Source organism: Hippoglossus hippoglossus, chromosome 19 (assembly GCF_009819705.1).
Source record: "Hippoglossus hippoglossus isolate fHipHip1 chromosome 19, fHipHip1.pri, whole genome shotgun sequence".
Classification (NCBI taxonomy): domain Eukaryota; kingdom Metazoa; phylum Chordata; class Actinopteri; order Pleuronectiformes; family Pleuronectidae; genus Hippoglossus; species Hippoglossus hippoglossus.
The window spans coordinates 1,218,309-1,240,816 of record NC_047169.1 but is presented as its reverse complement, the minus strand read 5'-3'; the positions used below and the strand labels follow the sequence as shown (position 1 = coordinate 1,240,816).

General features: G+C 45.2%; 2 protein-coding genes across 10 annotated transcripts in view; one reads left to right on the top strand and one right to left on the bottom strand.

The window, feature by feature from the left end:
- Positions 1-22,508, top strand: part of aatkb (apoptosis-associated tyrosine kinase b) — a 62,759-nt gene that overhangs the window by 23,579 nt on the left and 16,672 nt on the right. For 2 of the 6 annotated variants that reach the window (XM_034570168.1, XM_034570172.1), the window contains 12 exons: positions 2,662-2,741; positions 3,238-3,356; positions 3,772-3,859; positions 4,693-4,826; positions 5,187-5,271; positions 5,431-5,552; positions 5,727-5,876; positions 6,558-10,017; positions 10,708-10,837; positions 10,915-11,121; positions 11,599-11,680; positions 11,716-11,940. In XM_034570168.1, the coding sequence (XP_034426059.1) occupies positions 2,662-2,741; positions 3,238-3,356; positions 3,772-3,859; positions 4,693-4,826; positions 5,187-5,271; positions 5,431-5,552; positions 5,727-5,876; positions 6,558-10,017; positions 10,708-10,837; positions 10,915-11,121; positions 11,599-11,627 (4,604 nt within the window). In that variant the 3' untranslated portion in view covers positions 11,628-11,680; positions 11,716-11,940. Of the gene's footprint in view, positions 1-816; positions 2,034-2,661; positions 2,742-3,237; positions 3,357-3,771; positions 3,860-4,692; positions 4,827-5,186; positions 5,272-5,430; positions 5,553-5,726; positions 5,877-6,557; positions 10,018-10,707; positions 10,838-10,914; positions 11,122-11,598; positions 11,941-22,508 lie in introns of those variants that run through there. The other 4 variants (XM_034570171.1, XM_034570173.1, XM_034570170.1 and 1 more) reach the window with 4 other exon arrangements.
- baiap2b (BAR/IMD domain containing adaptor protein 2b) overlaps positions 14,560-22,508 on the bottom strand; it is a 53,808-nt gene continuing 45,859 nt past the window's right edge. For 3 of the 4 annotated variants that reach the window (XM_034570181.1, XM_034570183.1, XM_034570184.1), the window contains 5 exons: positions 22,068-22,269; positions 21,865-21,945; positions 21,467-21,635; positions 20,723-20,760; positions 18,650-19,660 (listed from right to left, as the gene is read on the bottom strand). In XM_034570181.1, coding sequence (XP_034426072.1) covers positions 19,627-19,660; positions 20,723-20,760; positions 21,467-21,635; positions 21,865-21,945; positions 22,068-22,269 — 524 coding nt within the window. In that variant the 3' untranslated portion in view covers positions 18,650-19,626. Of the gene's footprint in view, positions 15,317-15,352; positions 15,789-16,118; positions 16,164-18,649; positions 19,661-20,722; positions 20,761-21,466; positions 21,636-21,864; positions 21,946-22,067; positions 22,270-22,508 lie in introns of those variants that run through there. The other variant, XM_034570182.1, reaches the window with a different exon arrangement.

Genomic DNA, 22,508 nt, shown 5'->3' with positions numbered 1-22,508 from the left:
TCTGTAAATAATAGAAGTGTTGGAGAAGAGGTCAGGGATTTATTACTGCACCTTCAGGGAGCCTCACCCACTGACATCATTATAATGTTTTGTTTTTCATTGAGAATCCGTCTTTCTTTACTCAGAACTAATCGACCCCATCTTTGCTTGGTGCCAGGTTCTGTGTTTTATTTGGATTTTGTAGCTCAGGCACTAAAACGTAAAGAGACAAAGGGAGTGAAATCAGGGGATTTCAGTAATTATGATGAGAAAAATACCGTAATGAAAAGGTCTTTAGTTTGCTTTTCATGCATTTGTAATTCCTGCTGATTCCTGAGAGCTGAGGTAGACAAAGTACTTAACAGCTTTGAGTAAGACTGGTTACTTTCTGCCAATGTTCCCATCTCCTGTCATCCGGCCGAGCACTGGGGCTGTGGAAGGACTATGTGGATAGGTGGAGTTCCCACTGAGACACCAGTACTGTAAGTGCTTAACTCGGTCCAGGGCCCAGTCCCCAAGATCCGCCCTGATGCAGCTGTTCTGTTTCTGCAGGCTGCTCTGCAAAGACCGATGGCGCTCACACCCCCACAGGAGACATGGGAACACTGGTGAAAACACGGCGCTGCAGAAACAAGTCCAGTTCCACTTTCAATCCACTTAGAGCAGAAACAAGTTTCACGTGCATCGTCCTAACAAACACTTTTAAATCTGCACAACAACAACAATCACCTGCATCCCCCCCCCCCCCCCCCCCCCCCCCCCCCCCCCCCCCCCCCCCCCCCCCCCCCCCCCCCCCCTCTAAGTGGGTTAGACAAACAATGGGCAGATGTCAGAAAGTGAATTTAAATGCTGGTCCAAGGCCGGAGCTGCAGCTCGGCACCTCAGCAGAGAGTGCAGCAGGATGCACCGGAGTGAGAGAGGGTAATGGGAATTCCATTTGTCTCTGAGTGATTTAGCTGCTGTGCATCTGACTAAAGACTTCCTGCTACAGGAGCGTTCTTCAGAGAGATGCCGAGAAAAGGCCAGACGGCCGTGACAATGGAAATTGAGTTAGTGGATTGGCTGTAAAGACGTCTGAGAACTTAGCAGGGTAGTCGAGGTATTTTCAGCTCGTCTCAGTGGGTCTTAGGGAAATAAACACAAGGGAAATAAGAATTAGAAAGCAGAGTAAACATTTTCCTCAAATATCTTAAATAATAATCCCAGGAAATTTGATAGAAATATTTTTAGATGTTTTGCAAAGACAAAGATATGAGACAATCAAATGGCTGATTCTCCTCCTCTTCCCCTCACTGTACAATCCGTGTCGTGAATGTCTGAGGTGAACGTGGTGGTGAAGGTATGTCGCTGTTATCAACAACTCTCAGTTCATTCTTATGTCAAGACGCTGGTGGATAATAGCCCCAGTGTGTGAGCACTAACTGGTCCTAACTGGTGCCATGCTGCCCCAAGCAGCCAGACAATGGTGGGTATTCTGCTTTGGGACGGAGAGAGCGTGAGTGGGTGTCAGGAATGACCAGTCTGGGGGAAGGAGATGGGGGCGTCCAATATGGCCTCAGCACAGGGACGAGGCTGTGTTTGAGTCTGGAGGGGGAACGCAGCATCACAAAGATGTGTCTGTCTGCCTCTGCACCCACAATCTAAGTGTCATCGTGGGAGATACAGAAAGAAAGAAAGAAAGAAAGAAAGAAAGAAAGAGAGAAAGAAAGAAAGAATAGATGGAGAAGGGTGGGAGATGGTGGGACAGAGCCGTCACTCTCGTTTCATTTGGCGGAGCTGGGGCAGGACGGCCGGGCGAGTTCAGCAGAGCAGCAGAGACTCGGGGGGGGGGAAGCTGTCAGAGATGCATCAGGGAGGCAGAGGACAGTCGGACAGATCGGTGCCGGACGAGGTTCAGGACAGAATAAGACCGAAGACCCGAGTCTGGTTCCTCAACTTGTGGAGAATGAACAATGTCCACTGCCACAGCAGGAAGTTTCATTATAAAGAAGGTTTCTACCAATCCACCGGACAGAGGACGGATTCTACTGCGGCCACTTAAACAGCTGGATGTGGTGCGTTGAGTTAAAGGCCTTTAAAGTCAATCATCTTTATTAACAAGGTTTATGATTCTCTTCCATGTAACTGAGTGACGTCTATGTTGTATCATCTTTAAGATATTACAAACTATACTTTGTTTTCGTATTAACTTGACATCATAACATAAATTCACCCATTTTACTGTATTTTACATTTTACATTACACATACATGTATAGTGTGACATTTTATCCTACATGTTAGTGACACATTCATATTTCACAAATAATAACTGACATAGTACATCTTAAATTGTTAAATCTTCATCGTGTTACGTTGACATTTTAAAGTTTAAAGTATAATTTAAAGTTTGATCAAATTTCAGTGTTTGATGTCCAGTGAGATCAAATCAAATAAGTTTCAGGTCTCAAACTAAATTTGTTTTTAGTTTTTATAATTATAATTGTAATTATGTTTCATATTGAATTTAATGGAAACAAAGTTGTGGTGAGACAAACCAGACAAATCATATTTGGCTTTAATGTGAGATAATGTTATTTGGGTTGAAGACACGTAACCACAGGCTGCTGGTGGATGTTTATCACTAACACCTCCTCCTCCTCCTCCTCCTCCTCCTCCTCCTCTTCTTCTCTCTTCTCATCAGTCCATCTCCTGAAGTCCACAGACCTGAGCCGCCACAGTCTCCTCTACCTGAAAGAGATCGGGAATGGCTGGTTTGGGAAGGTGAGTCTCAGAAGACTTGAGTGGAGTCTTTAAAGATGTCTGACACGCTGTGTTAGAGTGTTAGAGAGAGAGAGAGAGAGAGAGAGAGAGTGTGTGTGTGTGTCTGTGTGTGTGTGTGTGTGTGTGTGTGTGTGTGTGTGTGTGTGTGTGTGTGTGTGTGTGTATCTCCACCTCTTTGATGTCAGTTCATCTTTACGCTGGTGATGTTTCAGAGTAGTCGCCCCCTGCAGGTGAAACCATGACGTGTCCTGTTCTTACAACCAGATAACATGTTGGTGTCACTCTCTCTTCTTCTCTGTCTCTTTCTCTGTTTCTCCTCCTTTTCATTCTGTGTCTCTTTGTCTGCGTCTCTCTCTCTCTCCTTGAACTCCTGCATGGCTGCTTCACCTCTTTCTTTGTGTGTCCCCCCCGTCCTCTCTTCATCGGCTGGCTTGTGTGTAAATGTCCATCTGTGCGTCTTCCCTGTGCGTATCTGTCTCCGTCTGGGCTGTTTCAGGTTCTGCTGGGGGAGGTGAACTCAGGCCTGAGCACCACTGAGGTGGTAGTGAAGGAACTCAAGTCCAGTGCCAGTGTGCAGGACCAGATGCACTTCCTGGAGGAGGCGCAGCCTTTTCGGTACATGTTGATTTTGTTTTCAATGCAGCAGTTAAAAAATATTACTGTGGTAAAACAGTATCAGCTCCTCAGGAATAATAAAAAAACAACTTCACTTCAGATCCAAACGAAGAGTTTGACTTGTTCTTATCTCCAGTTTGGAGATTTTCATTTTCATGACACATAAGAAAGAGCTTTCTCTTATTGATTCTTGTTAAGTAGAAGTTGTATTTATTGTAAATCAGTCATTGTGGATTATAATTATAACTTTTCATATAGTCACAATCCCTCATTCTTTTTCCAGTCACTGATAATGAGCTAATTTATAAAAGATTCTGATTATACAGCTTGTTTGTACAGTTTGTGTGTCTGTGTGTAGTCATGTTTGTGTGGTCACAGAACCCGACTGTGTGTTAACTGGTCCTCTGCTCTGCAGCCTCCTGCAGCACCCTGCTCTGCTGCAGTGTCTGGCCCAGTGCACCGAGGTCACGCCCTACCTGCTGGTGATGGAGTTCTGTCCACTGGTGAGTGAGTGTGTTCAAAAACAACATGAATTCACATTGAACCTCTGAGGTGAATGCACAGATATCAGCTGTTGTACTTTGAATGGGTTAATCTGAGACGAGCAGCGACACAAACTGTGTGTGTTTGTTGTGTGTGTTCCCGTTTTGGAAATCTGTTCATTCAAACACTAAAATATTAAACATGTAGTTTATAAAAGAACTGGTCCTTTGCTTTGAATGGAAATCCAGCTTCAGACCTACGTTATAAATATAGTTTATGGGATTTTTTAATTAATTACTTCTAACAACAAAACATTCTTGGCAGCTGCTGTAAACTTTTGTCATCGGAGCCCAAAGTCACCACTAAGTCATTTTACAATAATGTGACTCAAACTGCAGCAGAACATCCAACATCCGCTCCTCAGGATTCATTTGTTCAGTAAATTTAACTCTGACGTTTGTGGTGATGTTAACGTTTTTAAAGAACAGTTAATCTGCCAAGTCAGAGCTTTGGATTTACTGGCTGCTGATCAAATATATTGTTTATGGTTGAAATTCAATTTCAGATTTTTCATTCAACGTTGTCAGGCAGCACTTAACCTCTGTATTCAGGGTGATTACTGTGACTAGTGTGAATTATAAAGTCTGTAGAGCTGCAGGTAACTGACGTGAAGGTAATTCCTCCCAGAAAATCAAAAAAGAATCAGTAACTTAGAAAACCAAGTGTGTTGGTTGAGTTTCCACATGTTCTAACACAAAGACGTTACACAACCCGACTCCCATTAACCACAATGACAAGACTGCCTTCCAGTGGTCAGAGGTTGTAACATACGGATGTTTTCTGCCTCCTCCAGGGGGATGTGAAGAGTTACCTCCGCAGCTGCAGGACTGCAGAGACCATGACCCCGGAGCCCTTGATCCTTCAGCGGATGGCCTGTGACATCGCCTCAGGACTCCTGCATCTGCACAAACACAACTACGCTCACAGGTATCGACATGTTTCTGCTTTTAAATATCACACATTTTAGAATTTATAAACTGGAATCAAGCTGTGTTTGGTCAAATCTGCCTTTTGCTTGTCGGTTGCTTCCTGAAACAATATCCTGGTGCTGCCTGAGTGCTCTGACAGACTCCAGCATCAGTGATTTTGTTGCAGGCGGTGACCCCTCGTCTCCAGAACCACTCGACCCACCTGGATTCTTTCTGTTTGCTCTCAGTCTGCACTCAGGTCTTCTAAATATGTTTCTGCCTCATGAAATACGAGCCTCCTCCAATCTCTTGTTTAGCCTGTGTGTTGTTTAACTCCTCCTCCTTCTTCGTCCCTTCCCATCAACCCCTCTGTCTCCAGTGACCTGGCGCTGAGGAACTGCTTGTTAACTGCTGATGTCTCAGTGAAGATCGGAGACTATGGCCTGTCCCACAACAAGTACAAGGTCCGTTCATCAGAGAAACACGCAGACGGCAACATCAGCAAAGAGAAACTGTTTTATTATGTTTATTCAGAGTTTTTGGATGAATCTGAAAATTTGGAAAAGGGACCCCGGGAGTTGACACTGAAGATTTAAAGCTGTTGATATTTTGTCTCCTCTCAGGATGATTACTACCTGACGTCAGATCAGATGTTCGTGCCGCTGCGCTGGATCGCTCCAGAGCTCGTGGACGAGGTGCACGGAAACCTGCTGGTGGCAGACAACACCCAGCAGAGCAACATCTGGTAACACACACACACACAGACACACACATTGGATCAGTTGTCCCACAGAAACAGTTGCATGCTGAATAGTTTACAGGTATATTTGTAGGTATGTGTACCGATGTGGAGTGATTGATGCTTGGTGTTTTAACCATTTGACGTTGAATCAGCAGGACGTGTTCTCCTGTGTCTCAGGTCTCTGGGTGTGACCATCTGGGAGCTGCTGGAGTTGGGGAACCAGCCCTACAGACACTACTCTGACCGACAGGTGCTCACCTACGCTGTGAGGGAGCAGCAGCTGCGACTTCCCAAACCACTGCTCCCAGTGCCGCTGGCTGAGCGCTGGTGAGACGCACACACACAAACACATCTTTATATTATATAATTATAATAAAGAACTTCACTCATACTGAATAGAGAGCCTTGGTTTTATTGTACAGAGAAAGCAGTGTAACATAATCAGAGGTGCTCCTCCTGAAATACTTTACATTATCTCCAGGTACTTTACAAAGTAAGGTCAAGACTTTACAGTGTTATAGAGAAAACCCTGGACTGAGTAGTTTGAACTAACTACATCTTTAAGGACCAGGTATTCGTGAATTATCCAGTGAAGCTAAACTCTGACTCACTCGCTTGTTTTTCAGAGGAGTCACTTCCTTTGTCGAGAGTCAAAGGAAGTGATGCTGCAGCACTAACAACAGATAGATGTTCTCCACTGTGTTGAAACATGACAGCGCAATAAATAATATAATTATTTCCTTAAATTGAACGGCCCCTCAGGAGAAGAACAAACAACACAATTAAAATCCCTTCCAGCTTCAATGGATTCTCATTTCTTCAGCAGATTCTAATTAATATGCTAATCCTGCTGGTTTTGTTTCCCTCAGCTGGGAAACGATTGTCTCCTCTTTTCAGACCCGTTATTACAATTTAGTCAACAAATTAATTGAGTTTTAAGGTTTTTGTAAACTACATTTCAAGTTTGATCTATATTCTCACATGTTGTCATATCTCTGTGACCCTCAGGTTTGAAGTGATGCAGTTCTGCTGGCTCCAGCCGGATCAGAGACCCAATGCAGAGGAAGTCCACTTGCTGCTCAGCTACCTGTGTGCCAAGGGGGCCAGCGAGGCAGAGGAGGACTTTGATAGGCGCTGGAACTCGCTGTGTCCTGGATTCAACAGCCACCACGGTGCCTCTGCAATGTCACAAGACCACCCCTCGTCCACCTCCTCCTCCTTCCCTCTCCTCGAGCAGTTTTCGGCAGGCGATGGCTACCACTCGGAGTCTGGGGACGACATACTAACAGTCACAGAAACCAGCCATGGCCTGAACTTTGAGTACAAGTGGGAGCAGGCCAGGGCCGACCAGTCCTATAGAGCCCAGGACTCCTCCAGTACCCTGGGTCAGGTCAACCATCATTGCCAGGAAGCATTTTATCCACCAGGGGGCATTGTTGGAGGCTGCCCTATGGAGAGCCTCAGCCACGCAGTTACTCCTTCTTACTACCAATCGAAACATCTCCATGCTCCTGGTGTTCTCCCCGTCCTCAGTGCCCATAGCCCCTCAGTAAGCAATGAATACTACATCCGCATTGAAGAGCCAGTGGATTGTAACATCGATCTGGACTATACCATGTGCTCCTACAGCCCAGAGTATCAGGGCAGCAGTGGGAGCTTCCTTACTGGGAGCGCAGACTCAGGCGAGTGCATGGCCTGTCCATCACAAGCTAAGAACATGGGCATGGCTCCCTATTGGGCAGCAGACATCCATAAGTCAGATGTGTTTGACTCCAATGACTCGAGTCCGGCCATCTCCCTGACAATGGAGCCGCTTTTAGGACAAGTGTCGCACAACAGCCCCCTACGACCCTGGGAGTCCAGTCACTATGTGTCCTATAAAGACAGAGACGGAGGTTACTACTATGAGCACTCGCCACCTTTGGGAATCGACCACTATCTGATTGGAAGTGACCACTCCAGTGAGCACCATCAGGAAAGCTGGGGGTCGAGGAGCTTACGTCAGGCCCTGGGTGAGTTGGAGAACCCGCTGGGTGTCACCCGCACTGTGACCAGTCCACCTCAACAGGCCTACAGAGATCCATACCTGGACACAAGTCAGACCTCCATCATCGGAAAGAACGTGACTGGGGGTTACTACGACATGATGGGCTCGCTCAGGAAGACTATGCCCAGCCACACAAGGCACAACAGCCACTCGGTCAGTATCAACATGGAGACAGAGGGGGCGCTCTTTATCGGGCACAGAGACAGCGATTCAGAAGAAGAAGAAGAGGAGGATATATTTGTTGAGAGACACACCTGCAACACGTGGCCTTCAAAACACCGCCACAGCAGCGCGGGTCACCACAGACGGGCGAGCTGTAGACAGGACGCTTATGTAGATTTCCACTACACCATGCCGAGCACAGACATTGAGGACTCCTGGCCAGAGGAGAACAGCCTGGCCTTCCACTCTCTACCCAAACCTATCGACTACCTTGAGCCGCAACAGGCCAAAGACAACAGTGCCTGCCTCAGTCTGAGCAAACACCACGCGATGGTGCCTTCAGACAACTGCAACACCTACATCTACCTGTGCCACGAGGGCGACACTCCGGCACCAGCGTCTGGAGAGTGCTGCCACTCCCACTTTGTTGACCCACTCACCGGTTTGCTCGTCAGAAACAACAGCTACAGTCACAGCAACTACGTCCGAGATAAGATCGTTGACCCCCCATGCAACGAGGAGATGATCAATCTATCCCCCGCTCCAGGGGGTCCCATTGTGGCCAAACCCACCTTGATAAAGACTGAGGAGTGTGGAGAGCAGTATATTGACCTGATAACTAACGGTTCCCCACTCAAAGAGAAGAGGGAGGATGTAATCAAGGAAAACCTAATCATGCAAAACCCCACAGAACCTAAAATAGAAGAGGTGACGCTGACAATGACGATCCCCCCGCCTCCTGACGACAACATGCACGTGATGGTGGCCCTCACAGACCCGGAGTCAGACTTGAGTCCCACTGGAGACAGCGGCGTTGACCGAGGCAGCTCCAGTGCTTGTCTCGCTGACATCCTCGACTGCAGCGATGATGACGAGGAGGAGGATGACATCACTGAGGATATCACCGACGTCACCTCAGGCATCTTCGCTGACGAGTCCAGTGAGCTGAGCGCTTCTCCTGCCTTCAAGTCTCTGCAGAAGCAGGTAGGAACTCCCGATTCCATGGATTCCATGGATCTACCATCTGCAGCTGGGTCCTGTGAAGGCTTCAGCCCCGCCTCCTCCAGCTCCCCTAAAGCTATGGACAGTGGCTACGACACAGAAAACAACGAGAGCCCAGAGTTTGTACCCAAAGAGCCTCATGAGCCCCGAGAACAACCTCTGGCAAAGCCTACCCTAGATACAAGCCTGGAGGAGGACGAGGAGCTGGAGGAGGCCAAGGAGGGGGAACCATCACTGGGTGAAGATGTGGCCTCAGGAGCCTCTCAGACGGGCGACCACATCTTTTCACCACTAAGTGATGAAACCCCGTACAGAGACTCAGCGTACTTCTCAGACTACGAGAGTGAGAAGCAGTCCAGGGATGAAGGAGAAGAATCATCATCATCGACAGGAAGAGATGAACAAAGAATGGAAGAAAAGAAGGGAGAGAAAAGGAAGAGTGAGGATGAGGAAGAAGTTGAAGACGCTGCAGCAAACAAAGACATCAAAGTTGAAGTGAAGCACATATCAACAGAAGGAACAGAATTCTCTTGTCCACCAGAGATGGAGGAATACTTGACAGAGGATTGTCGAGATGAGGAGTTGGGGCTTCCTCTGGAGCCCTCTGTGTCTATAGAGGGAGGACTGGACGAATGGCCGTCCCAGGACGAGAGCTCATCTCTCGGGGACTGGGCAGCAGAGGTGGTGGGGGCCATGGAAGAGGCGCTTGGGGCCCTGAATGGAAACAGTTCACTCAACCTTAAGGTAGAAAGTGACGAAGCAGAAGTCTTGGAAGACTCAGAACCAACAGAAGAGCCAGTGATCAAGACCATTCAGACCAGGACATCCGGTGAAACCCTGCACTCTTTACCCAAAGACGAGGTGGCCCTGCAGCACACGGCTAACACCCGACGGTTCTCCACTTCCTCTCCTCCACCTCCGTCAACCCCTCCACCTCCGCTCCCTGCAACAGACGGCCGGGGGTCTCCAGCCGATGGGGAAGAGGCGGATGAGGAGGACGGCGACACAGACGACAGCGATGAGTCCGATGAGGAGCTGCGATCCTATAGCATGCAGGAGCAGAGCTGCGGGGAGGAGAGCGAGGAGGAGTGCCACCCGGTGCCCATTGTGGTGAGCGACGACAGCGAGGCCCACAAACTGCGCAGCCTCCTCAAGATGCCAACGCTGCTCACAGAGGAGAACCTGCAGGAGGAGCTGGAGCGCACGAAGAAGACGGTGTCCTTCTTTGACGATGTCACCGTCTACCTGTTTGATCAAGTGAGTAGCGAAGAGAGACAATACAAGTTGTATTTAATCAAGTTTCTACAAAAGGAAAGAATCATTCTTTGTGAAAAGGATCAAAGAGAACTTGAAACCAGCCTCATAACAAAGGCCTGAGATAGAATTGTCCTTCTTACTTTGTTCAAACCTGTCGGTCTTTTCAAACTCTGTTAATCACTGAATGTTTCTGCTTCTTGTCTGTTTGCATAGAAACAGGTTGTAGTGAGATCGTATCTTCTCCTTTCTTCTCTCTGTTCGCCCTTGAGCAGATCAAACTCCTGCCCACACACTCGTACAACACGAGCACTTCTTTCTCACTGACGCCTGCATGGTGTGTTTAGATAAAACTCTTAAAGACGACTTTACACTTTATGATCTCAAGTTCAGATTTCCACCACAGGCCACGTTAGGTTTCTACATAAAGTTACAGGTTTCTAGCTCAATACAGACTGAACAAAACCCTTCAGCCGAATGAAACCACATTTAAATTCACTAGATCCAGATTTGTATTTGGATCTACACGAAATATCAACCCCCTAATGATTCCCACACAATTATCTGAGAAATCAACAAATCAATATGGATTTTTTTGGGGGGGAAAAAGTGAAAAAGAATTCCTGCATCCACAGATGTGATGTTGAGTTTATATAACACGAGCTTCACAGTTTTCTTCTTCACTGTCTCCAGGAAAGTCCGACTAAAGAGCTGAGTGAGCAGAGCTTCCCTGTGGGAGCCGAGGGTCAGAGGTCACACAGCAAATCCAAAGAGAGAGTCACCGCCTCCGACGACTCCTCTGATGGGAACATCTCAGAAGAGAGTGAGTACAAGCACGGAGGTTTTTATAAAATACTGCGTACGTGAATAAAGACGTGACGATTCTTACCGTCTCCTCAGGTGCAGGGTACGAGTGGGAGGACGACTTCCCCCTCCTGCCTCTCCCAACGTCCTCAGGAGCATCCGACTCTCCTCCCCCCCGCTCCGTCCCCAAAGCCCCGGACGCCAAACCGGCCGCTCAGTTCTCCCGCTTCACCGTCTCCCCCTCCAGCATCTCCCGCTTCTCCATCACTCACATCACTGACTCTGATATGGACTCAGCAGGAGGTGAGTCTCCTCCGGACCAACGTTACTCTCAAAGAGTTCAAACTTCTTTCTCTAAATATTACACATTAATAAATTTACAACTTTTTTCTTGTAATTCTACGACTTTGTTCTGATAATATTATGACTTTATTCTTGAAATTACAGAATGTTTATTTCTCTGGACATGTGAGAAGTGTTCAGCTTTCAAACATGAATCCAAACTTGGCTCCTCTCAGATTTTAAGCCTTTAGTAATTAAGAGGCTCTAATCTAAATCTATTCTTAATCGTGTTTGAACATGTTTTGGTTTGTTTGGTTTTAATAAAATACTTTAATCGTGTATGAGACTAATTCCAATCTGGGAAACCGGCCACTCTAACGGAGCCGTTTCTGGCTTCAACATTTTGCCTAAGAATTAGAGCAAAATGAGATAAAACACGTAGAAATCTGATTTCTGTAAGAATCCCTTGTACACATGGATCTTTTCTGTGTTTTGCAGGAAGCAGCGAGGACGGAGACAAAGAGTAACGAGCTGTGGATTTTTACCGCCTCTCTTTGACGACAGTTTGGCCTCTAGCATGACTTCTGAATTATTTCATAACGTCAGGTTTCAGAAACAAGACAGTGCCTCTCACCCTGTGGACACTTTGGAAAAGTCTTACCACCGTGTAGGCCTGACCTACACTTAAAGATTATCATTAATATATAAAACTTTTACAGAATATTAATATATACTGGATGTAAAGAATCTTTGAAAGCAGGGGACATTTGTTTGTTGAATTTTTTCTGATTAAAAAGACAAATGGACGGCGTTTGGAAATAAATCACGTTCACCACCTGGTTCACTTCTTAATTTGTAACAGGGAGTAATGCTGAGAGCGCGGCGCCCCCTGGAGGAGACGTGTTCATCTGTCACAGAGTTTTGGGCTTTCTGACGAAGGATCAGCATTTTGAACAAGACTGTACAGCTCCACTGACTTTTATCAGAAAGTGCTTCACTTGTCTTAATGAACGTGGACGAGAATCTCTGAGGTATCACAAGTAATATAATGTTAATATTTGGATTCATGCAGAGTCGAAGGTCACACGCAGGAATCTGAACGGCTCCTGTTCGAATGTTGTTTTGTGGAAACAGACGAGCGAACGTGGACAACCTGATATTTTCTCTTCTTATTTTTTATAATAGAAATCACTACAGTGCTGTTTTACATGATTATGTGGCTCAGTCTCTCTCAGCAGCACCTTCACAACCAACCTGTTTTAAATCAGGCACAATGTCGCCATGGCAACAAGAAGTGAAGGGAATAGTTTTCAAATATAGCAATGCATGGTTTCAAGTAGCTAGGAAACATTAGAAGTATTTTTCGCATTTGGAATTGAGACAAAGACACATGGTCACTGAAATCCTTTCTCATGTCGCAGCTCCAAAAGGAGATCTTCAGTATCTGGACTGCAACTAATAACGACCCAGGCCAATAGTGTTAGGAGACGCAGATGATTGGGTGTTGATATTATTAAAGTATTAAATATATAAATGTCTGTTTGTGTTAATCCAGTTAAATACCAGACAAAACAAAGAACTTCATCACATTGATGCAAAAATCCTGTAAATCCAACATGGTCCGAAAAGCAGCGATTTGCAGCAATATCCACAAACACCGGTGCAATCAGAGGAATTACAGGGATTGATGACAAATGTATGATTCATAATCTCCCTCAGCTCAAAAAGCCACGATATCAAAACTCAAACCTGCCCAACAGTATTACAACAAGTCTATTTTTCTCTGTGTTAGTCTGAACAAACAGGATTTTTCATATGTAAATCAGAACATTAAATTCTGATATTTGACAGCTTCAGCCCATTTCTACCTTTTTATCTGTTTTGAATGGAAACACCCGACTTCACTGTTACTGACACAGATGCTGTATTTTGCCCGAGATGAGCTTGTTCGGAGCAGTTTTGTATGATTCTGCTTTTCGATGGAAAAAACGCTTCCTCTGAATAATAATAATTTGGTTTATTTCATTTAAAAAAGGACAAGTGCGAGCGCCACACTGAAACAAAGAGAGTCATAGGATGAAATATTAAAAAAGTTGTTTTCCAGTGACGGATCAATGTTCAATGTGTCTGATCAGCTGATTGAAGGACGGAGCCGAGGTCACGATCCTGCTTTCTGTGTAAATGTGAGGAGGGAGCGTGTGGTCGTCACATTCCTCTCCGAGGCTCTGGAGCCTGGAGCACGAAGTTCAACGCCCTGTGACCGAGTGTTTGTTTGCCTCTTTAATATTCTGTACGTTAGCAGCATAGAACCATCTACAACTATCTGTAATATTTTTGTATTTCCACGAATACTTTGGAGAGTATTGATGTACTGTACCTGTGAAGGAGGGGAAGTATGAAACAATGTCTGTTTATTTTTGCCAAAGAGAAGCTGTGTTGTGGTTCAGGGGCGAGACCAGTTTGTGTGGTGGTGACAGACGAGGAAGATTGAACTGATCTTTAAAAAAATAATCGTGCAGGAGACGTTTTGGTTTGGAACATGGTCAGTAATGTGTCCCCCCCCACTGACCTGGACACATCATTACCTTCTGTACCTTCTATCAAATATAAATAAAGTCTGTTTTACACATCTTACATTATCTTCATTAGGTTTTTATCTTCTGTCTGTTATTTAGCAGGATCAAGAAAAAACTACAGGTTGGATGAAGGAGATTTTTCAACCTTCTCGTTGATTTCTCAGAGAATAATTCATGAATCATGATGAGAAGACACTGAACTCGCTCCCTGATCATCTTCAGGCACAGCACAAGTTGTCACAGACCGAAATCTAAGATCCAGTCCAATTTCCAAAGTCTCTGAAAGAATCTGTGACCCTATGATCACATAAGTGAAACCTCTTAAAGACACATATTGTGTGATCCAGCACTGCAGTATTTATACACAACATACACAGCACACTGGGGGTAAATACTTGATCCTTTTATTCTCAGAATTAAATTGAAAAACACTTTGTTTACTATCACGATACAAAGATGATTCAGTTTGTCTTGTGTTAGTCTTCGTTCATCAGAGTTACACCGATGTAGGTTTGATCAGTGTGAGCAGACATCTGGTTTTTATTAAAGAGGAGGAAACGCTCTGAACTTCACGAGTAGAAGGTTTAAAGTCTGTCGAACCTCTGACTTCACTCAACATCTGTATGTGAACGTGTTCATCTCGTGACATAGATACAAAACATTTAGTGTTCGATGCAGATTCTGGGACAGTTCGGTTTCTCTGCAGAACCCTGTTTGAGAATCTACGTTACATCTTGATTTGAAATACTCAATTCATTTTAATAGTCATCATAGCTTAAACAATACACTGAAGATAATTAAATCCACTGACACCAGTTTTTAAAGTCATTGCTGAAAACTGGATTATCCAGAGCAGCTGGTCACTGTGTCTGTAAACACATTGTTCTGGGTTGTAGAAAGAAAACAAATCTCCAAACAAGGAAAGATTACGTTTTAAAAACTGTTTGCGTAGAACAATCATTTCATTTTTATGAAAGATAAATATCAGCTCAGTCTAATTTGGACTTATTGGTGTAACTCAGTTTTTCTCTCACCACAGTAATTTGAAACACGATAAAAGAACAAAATGAGATCACGTTTCTCTGATTGAATCAGTGAATATTTCAGTTGGAAACGTTGCTTTCAGCAGATTTAACAAAGCATTTGTCTAAAAACAATATAGATCAACATTAATCAATGAAATCTGAGAACAAGAACATTATAATATTATTCAAGGTACAAACACCTTCAGTGCTGCTTATATCTAACATGTCAGAGTACAAGATTGAGTATAAGTATACAATTAAGTGAAGATACTGTACTATGTAGTATTGTGCTCATCATTCTGATTCATCATCCTCCTGAAACTTCTCACTTCTGATTATCCACCTTGGTTCAGACTCTTCTGTTTTCTTGCATCAGACGTTTGAGATCCTCAGTAATAACACGTGAGGCTAAAGGTGAAAACCTCACGAGACGTGTATCTTACCCACGTGAAAGCCCTCGCGCTGCAGCCGGGGACGAGGGCTGAGTTCTCAAAGCACAGAGACGTCTCCAGGTCTTCAGCTACAGACCCTGTGAGTCCAGTCCCAGATTCAAGGCTTTGAAAAGGATCCAGGAATCTAAGTGAGACACTTTCGATCCTCATTTGACACCAAGCGCTTGATTCGAAAGTGACGACGGTGAAACGCCTCCACTGTTCATCACTGTGTGAACTTTACAGAAACAACTAAACAATCAACTTCATATTGTTCTGTCAATGTGCTTCAACGCTAGAAGATCAGGTTTAAAACACTTGTTATTTACATGATCTCTCACCTAATGCACAGATTACTGCATGTGGTGATTGTAGTGCTCCTCGTGTTTCTGATGATTTAATCCCACTAAGTGATGAGGTGGTTGATTCGGAGCTTTGCAGCTGAGGCGGTGCGGTCGAGCACCAGCGAGCCACCTGCAGCAGATTCAAACTGGGGGGGGGGGGGGGCTCAGATTTCCTCTGCGAGAGTCGAGGTCTTCTCCAGGGAGTCGTAGTGAGCTTCATCCGGCTGATCCTCATCCTCTTCTTCATCCTCTTCGTCAGAAAGCGGGGGTCTGGCCGGGGCCTCCACGACCGGCTCGCTCGGTGGATAGTCGCTGGGGAGAGGAGACAAGAAATAAAGTCAAACAAACATTTAGCTTCGTTTTTATTACATAAAACAGAATGAAAGTCATGCAGAGGAGGAAACTGTGGTTTTTCAGCAACATGTGAAGAAGTGAAGTGAATAAAAAGTGGGATGAGTCGAGCAGGAGGAAACATGGAGCGTCAACATGCAGAACAAACACAGTGAAATGACCCAGAAGCCGTTCAGTGACACCAGAAGCCGACGAGACAATGAAGCAGTTTCTCATGATGACGATGATGATGAAACACTGAAAGATGAAGAGGTCGTTTTCAGACCCTGACGAAGAGGCTCAGTCACTTACGATGGTTTTTTGGGTTTTCAAAACCGGGCGTAATCAGGCCCTGAGCTGAAAGGAAGAAACAGTCCTCAGGTGTCAACACTCTTCTCAAAGGAGACATGTGACAGTCCAACACAACATGAGGTTCACACTCTTTGTTCTTATTACAACAACATGCATATTTAACTACTATCAACACGAGTCATCACTTTATGGTGCAAATAAAAAGACCATGACTGACATGACTGGGAGCCTCCATTTGAACTTTGTATGCAAAATTAATCAAGTATAATTTGACTTGTTTACTCTAATTGGATTAAAATGAAGACTTGTCATTTAAATACAGATTATTCCATCGTGGTTTTCCTGTTCTCACTCAGGTGAACTGTCAGTGAAGATGCATGATGAACTAAACGCTGTGCTGAGGCCTGTGGACGCCGCCAGTCAAACTCAACATGCTCTTTTTATATTCATGGTAACTTATTCGTCTCATGAAATTCAAACGTTACATGAATAAATTCACACAACACGTCAGGTGTCCACACAGTCACCACGGCAACAGGTAAATCATGGCCCGAATATATTCACACCAGAAAACAGGAAAACAAAAACATAAGCAGGCAGAGGAGCTACAGCAAAACCAAAATGAGACCAGACGCTGACGCTTTAAAATGAAGACGCTTTGTGATGAAGACCCAAAGATGAGGTTGGGTTAAAAAGTACCTTCGCTAGAGGAGGAGCAGGCCAGCGGTGTTATGGCAGCGGCAGGTCAGGGCGGGTGGGAAGCAGTGTAAATACTACTGTGCACGCAACACACACACACACACAAGCACACACACACACACTATACTGCACATGCAACAGTGCAGGAGGGAGGTAATGAAGGGAACAGTCGCAGCTCAATGAGCAGGAGGAGCCGCTGGTTAGTGAGTTCAAGTAAAAAGATGATCCACCTTTTATTTATTGATTTTAAGTTTCAGTTCTGCTTTTAACCAAATAACTGAAATAGAAAAAGAGAATAAAACACTACATCTAACTGATTAAACAAAAGGAAGATTTCTAGTTGGCTCTTGATTTGAAAATAAACGAAACAACAAAAATGTCCGGCTGAATAAATTTATTTTATACTTTAGTCTTAGAAAGTCACAGTACATTTGAGGTCATCAACTTTAGAATTATTCGTGCCCCCAAAGCATGCACATAACTTCTCTGTACAATATTCAGATTCCTTTTTTTTCCCTTTCACAACAAAACTCATCAAAATAAAAGCACATCAGTCGATGCAGGAGTTTGGGGCCACAGGTGGTCGGTGTGCTATCTCTGCAGCGGTGGCAGTCGTACCTTGGACTTATTTTAGTGGAGAAAGAAGAAACACTGGCAGCTTCCAGTCGTTTGTGCTCGACTTTTGTTTCTGAATTTATCAAAACAGAGATGGAAAGAAAGGAGGGTTGGCAAAGCTGAGGGGGAAGACGAGTGTTAGGTCACAGACAGACGGAGGAAGAGACACAGAGGACACGTCTCTACGATGCAAACAGGTCTCACAGGAAGACTTAAAACATTTTTCTTTTAAAGTGAAAAAGGAAACAGGATCTGGAATATTAACAACTGTTGAGAGAAAGTTTCTGCTTCACTTTTTCACTCATTCAAAGAAAAACACATTTTAAGACTGTGCATTAAATGGTGCAGACATTTTTGCAAAGTAGGAGGCAGAGGAGAGGTGCAGAGTTTAAAACTTCACCTTCTCTCTTTGGTTAAAAGACTTTAAAGAATCATGAGAGAAATCGTGGTTAGTGGACATCAGAAGTCGACGGGGGGGACGGTGGTGAGAAGACTAACTGACGAGCAGCTTCTTTATTCAGCACAGAGAGAATCAGACAAACTTCTTTTTTTCTGCAAAACATGATGCTGTTCACTCACTGAGGTTTTTAAAATCACGTCTTTAATTGCAAAGAGCAGAAGAACAAGGAGGCTGAATGAGGTTTGAACACGGAGCCCCCCCCCCCTCTGCTCGTCACGGCTGCAGAGACGTGGCCTAGCTACACCGTACTGCCGCTGCCTCATTCTACCCTCTGGATCCAGATGTTTCTCACACTCACTCGCCATAAAAATATAATATTCATGTTATATACTAATTCAAACACCAATAAGAGGCACTAACACACATCTGAATATGGAAAAGCATTTAAAGTGTTTGAAATGGGATCCGAGTCCAACGGGGGGGCCAGTTGTCGTTTCTTTCATGCATGAACAACTTTCAACTGAAAATGTATAATTTAATAAGTCTTTAATTTGAGTTTGTTGTTTAAGCAACAAAATATATTCAATATACAATCAGTAAAAAAAAGCTAAGCAGCAGCATTTTAAAAGCTGCAAGCACCGAATATCTGACAAGTTTCTACTTTCAAAACTTCACCAGTTCTAAACACTTTTCATTTCAGTGATTGAAGAACCGAGCGTTTCACCCAACCAGCTCGGAGCCTCGAGCGCGTCGGGGGCGAGGGTTCGTCGACCCCATTCAGCCTCCACATGATATTCACACATCACAATAAATAGAGGAAGGGGCCCGAGCACCAGTGTGTGTGTGTCTGAACACAGTCGCCCTCCGATACAGACGACGAGACCGATACTGAAAACGTTAACTCTGTTCACAGGAAGTCAGAAATATAGACTATTACTTGTATAAGGTGCATTTGGTTATGAACGGATCATAGATACTGTAAGACAAGCACTTCTGTATATGGCACATTTATGTACAGTCAACATTCCATTACATCGTCTCCGGTGCGTTAAAACAGTTAATTATCGGTTCACTACTCGTGATACATGACCTCTTGTCTCAGAGTACAAAACCTCACAGCATGAAAAGTTATTATTGTTAAATACTGAGAGAATCAGTAGAAGTATTGATTGTAATGTTTTTACATCATGAAAATCCTCTGTGGGATCAACGACTGTACGGTTCCACCCTGATTTACACACATCCTCCACAGGGTCATTCTGATGGAGCGCAGGACATTCGTGAGATCAGGTTCCTTCGGGGGGGAGAGAGCCTCCCCGGCCGTAAATAAAGGAAATGTACATGCATGAAAGACGAGCAAAAGATACACTTTTCCTCAGAGAAAAGGTCCATCCCTTTGATTTTGAATATTCGGATGGCACAGAGTCCATTTTGTTCTGGTTTGGCCGGGCGTGGCTGAGCGCCCAGGCTTCACCAGCGGCCCGGCGTGGCCACCGGACGGTCAGACAGCACAAGGCAGGATTGGTGGAAGAAGGGAGGAGGGAGGTGAGGTCCAGAAAGGGGGGAGGATATGAAGAAGGCAGGACTGAGGTAAAAGGGGAGAGGGTCGGAGAGGGGAGAAGACAAACACCCGAGCGTCTTCGTTGCATTGATCAACTTGGGGAAGAGTTTATTGCCATGAGCAGGAGGGAGGGAGGGAGGCAGGGCAGAGGGGAGAGGGGGGGGGGGGGTTGAAGGGCAGCGAGGTGCCTGTCCTATCGCATCGTCTGGCTGAGTCTGTTTGTCTGTCTGTCCTCACACTGTGGAAATCAACTTGCCCTCTGTGGAACTGTGGACAGAGAGAGGGAGAGGCTTCCAGGAGGGCGGCTCAGGAGAAACAGCAGCAAACACAAGTAGGAAATAAATCAAGAGTCTGAACTGAGACTAAACTTCCTGCTGCGTGAACCTGAGGTTTAACCTGTGGATGTGAGGAGGTGGGAGCAGTGAGGAGGTGGAGGAGCTGCATGGGGCAGGAGGAGGAGGAGCTGGGAGGTCAAAGCATGAGTGTTTGGATATTAATGGGAAAAAGAAAACTTAAATCAACTTAACACAAAAACCTAAATAATCAAAGACTTACAATATTATAAACTTTAACTTATTTATCACATCCGCCAAGGAGGTGACGCTTTAATCTGTGTTTGTACGATTAGACACAAACTACTGAACCCATTTCCTTTAAATTGGTGAAGGGGTTCGACTGTGAGATTTATGAATATGGGTTATACAGATTAAATGTGATTGATTGACATGGGCCCAGGAGCAATCTGTTACATTTTGGAGCAGATGTGATTTCTCTTTCTCTAACGTGGTGAGATGGGGCATTAGCCTTGGCGGAGGTATGAGTGCTCCTCTAGTTCCTAACGGTCCAGTAGAGACCTCTTATCATTCAAAGCTGGTGTAACAACACAAAGCTTATTGTGTAACCACTATGCACTAATCACTACATTATCACTAAAGGCTTCATGTGTCAAACCAGTGCAAACGGAACAGGATGGAAACACAAAGAAAAGAACACAAAGCAACATTAAAAAGGAAAAGAGGTGTGTGTGTGTGTGTGTGTGTGTGTGTGTGTGTGTGTGTGTGTGTGTGTGTGTGTGTGTGTGTGTGTGTGTGTGTCTGCAGGTCTGGACTTAAAAACGTACAAATCCCTCAACTCTCTGTCTTTGTCACATCGTTCAGTCAAAGCTCAGTGGTTTCAGTGGTTTCAGTGGTTTCAGTCTCCCAGTAAAACGTTTCCCTGGATTCACCAGAGGACACGCCCCCCCCCCCCCCCCAGCTGCTTCACCTGAATCTAACACTGAACTGACTGAACTGGAATCCTATCAACCAGATGTGCTCAGGTGGTTCTTACCTTGTGGGGAAGCGAGGCTCGTACTCTTCGACCCCGTGCTGCAGAGACGTGAAAACAAGACAATGAGTCACAACATTAGAAAAACTAATAAACCTGTCAGATGGCTGCTGCAATGACCACAACAGCCAGCAGATGGCAGCAAAGACACATGGTAGACACTTCAATGTGAATCTGAACAGGTGGAGCTGGGTATTAATAATAATTAAATTAACATGAAATATATCAATAATTAGTTTCTCTCCTTCCATTGAACCGTCCAAACTGTGTCTGTGTTGAATCCTTACTGTGATGTTTGAATGTGAGGTTTCCCCAGTGACAGGGTTAGGGTTATTTCAGTTTGGCAGTTTGTAGGTTAAAAGATTTTTACATTTTGATACCAGGTCGGTATTGAAATTGATATTTTTTGATGTTTGACAACTCCTGAATCATTTTGGTCTCTTCTCAACTGAAGCTTGAAGAGTTTCCCTCAGAGACGTGGGCAGTCAGCCGCTCAGGCCGACTTCTGAGCTGCTCCCCATCCTGCATCAACAGGAGCATGTGAAGTGAAGTCCAAGTGATTTGTGCGTTTACAGGAGTTAATGTAGCGGAGAGTTCTCTGTGGCTGGGACCGGGAGAGACCAGGAGATGTTCCTGTGCTGCTCCTCAGGTCAGAGGAACGCAGCTTAATGAAAGTCTGTGTGAACTCGTGTGTGGGTAGATGTCAGTGTGTGTGTGTTTGTAGGGTTGTTTATCAGCCCCCCCCACCTGTGAGGAGCCTGGCACTGCCACGCTGTAGGGGCGTTGTTGTCTGCCATGCAGCGCTGCCGCGCTCGGTGCTGCCATGCGGGCGTGGCTACCGTAATCAGGGACGGGCATGGCCATGTCTTCTCTCTCTAGAAGGTTCCCTGTGCTGCTGCTCTTCCCGTGATGGAGGCTGCAAACACAGGAAGGAGAAAACATGTTGCTCACAATCAGGGAGAAAGGTGGAGGTTTGTGATGAAGATCTGCAGGGAGTCTTCACTGGGTTGGAAAGAACATTCAGGATTCTTTGTCTTCTGTGGAAGGATTTACGATGCACAAGCAAATCGATGTCACAACCAATACACATTTATCATTTATTTTTAGGGACAAAAGCCCAATCTAGCAAACAGCTGAACACCTACTTGTGTACCCGGAGCTGCCTCACGGAGTCACTGTCACCGTCAGAGATCAGCCTCGTGTAGGAGAAGGGAAACCAGCCACGCCTGGAGGAGATGGCGCCGGATATTAGATACACAAAAAAAAAAAACTGATTCCTTTTCTTCCTTTACTTTCAACATAGTGATTGTGAGTTCTGGCAGGAATTGAATACGCGAGTTGCACTCACATCCTGGTCTTCTCGTTCTCTCCGTAGTGCCACCCGTCACGGGCCTCGGGGACCAGCAGGGTGATGACGTCGCCCTCGGAGAAGCTGAGCAGGGTGCTGTTGTCTCCGGCGGTGTGAGAGAAGATGGCCTGGACACAGGTTCTCCCATTCTTCTCCAGCCCTGCAGCCATGGAGCTGGACCGGGGCAGAGTGCGAGTCTCCACTGGCAGAAAGACAGGAGGGAGACGGACACTGTTGACAGGTTCTGTATTTCATATACTTCAGTTTCTGCCACAAACCACTTCACGTGACGTTTGGACTTTCTTTTATAATCTAAATCTACATCTTCATCTAAATTACCACATTTTCTCATAAAACTCATTTCTTTCTTACATCTATTTTTACCCCTGATCTCTATTCCTCATTTTCAATATCACATCTCCTTCTATTCCCACATGCTGC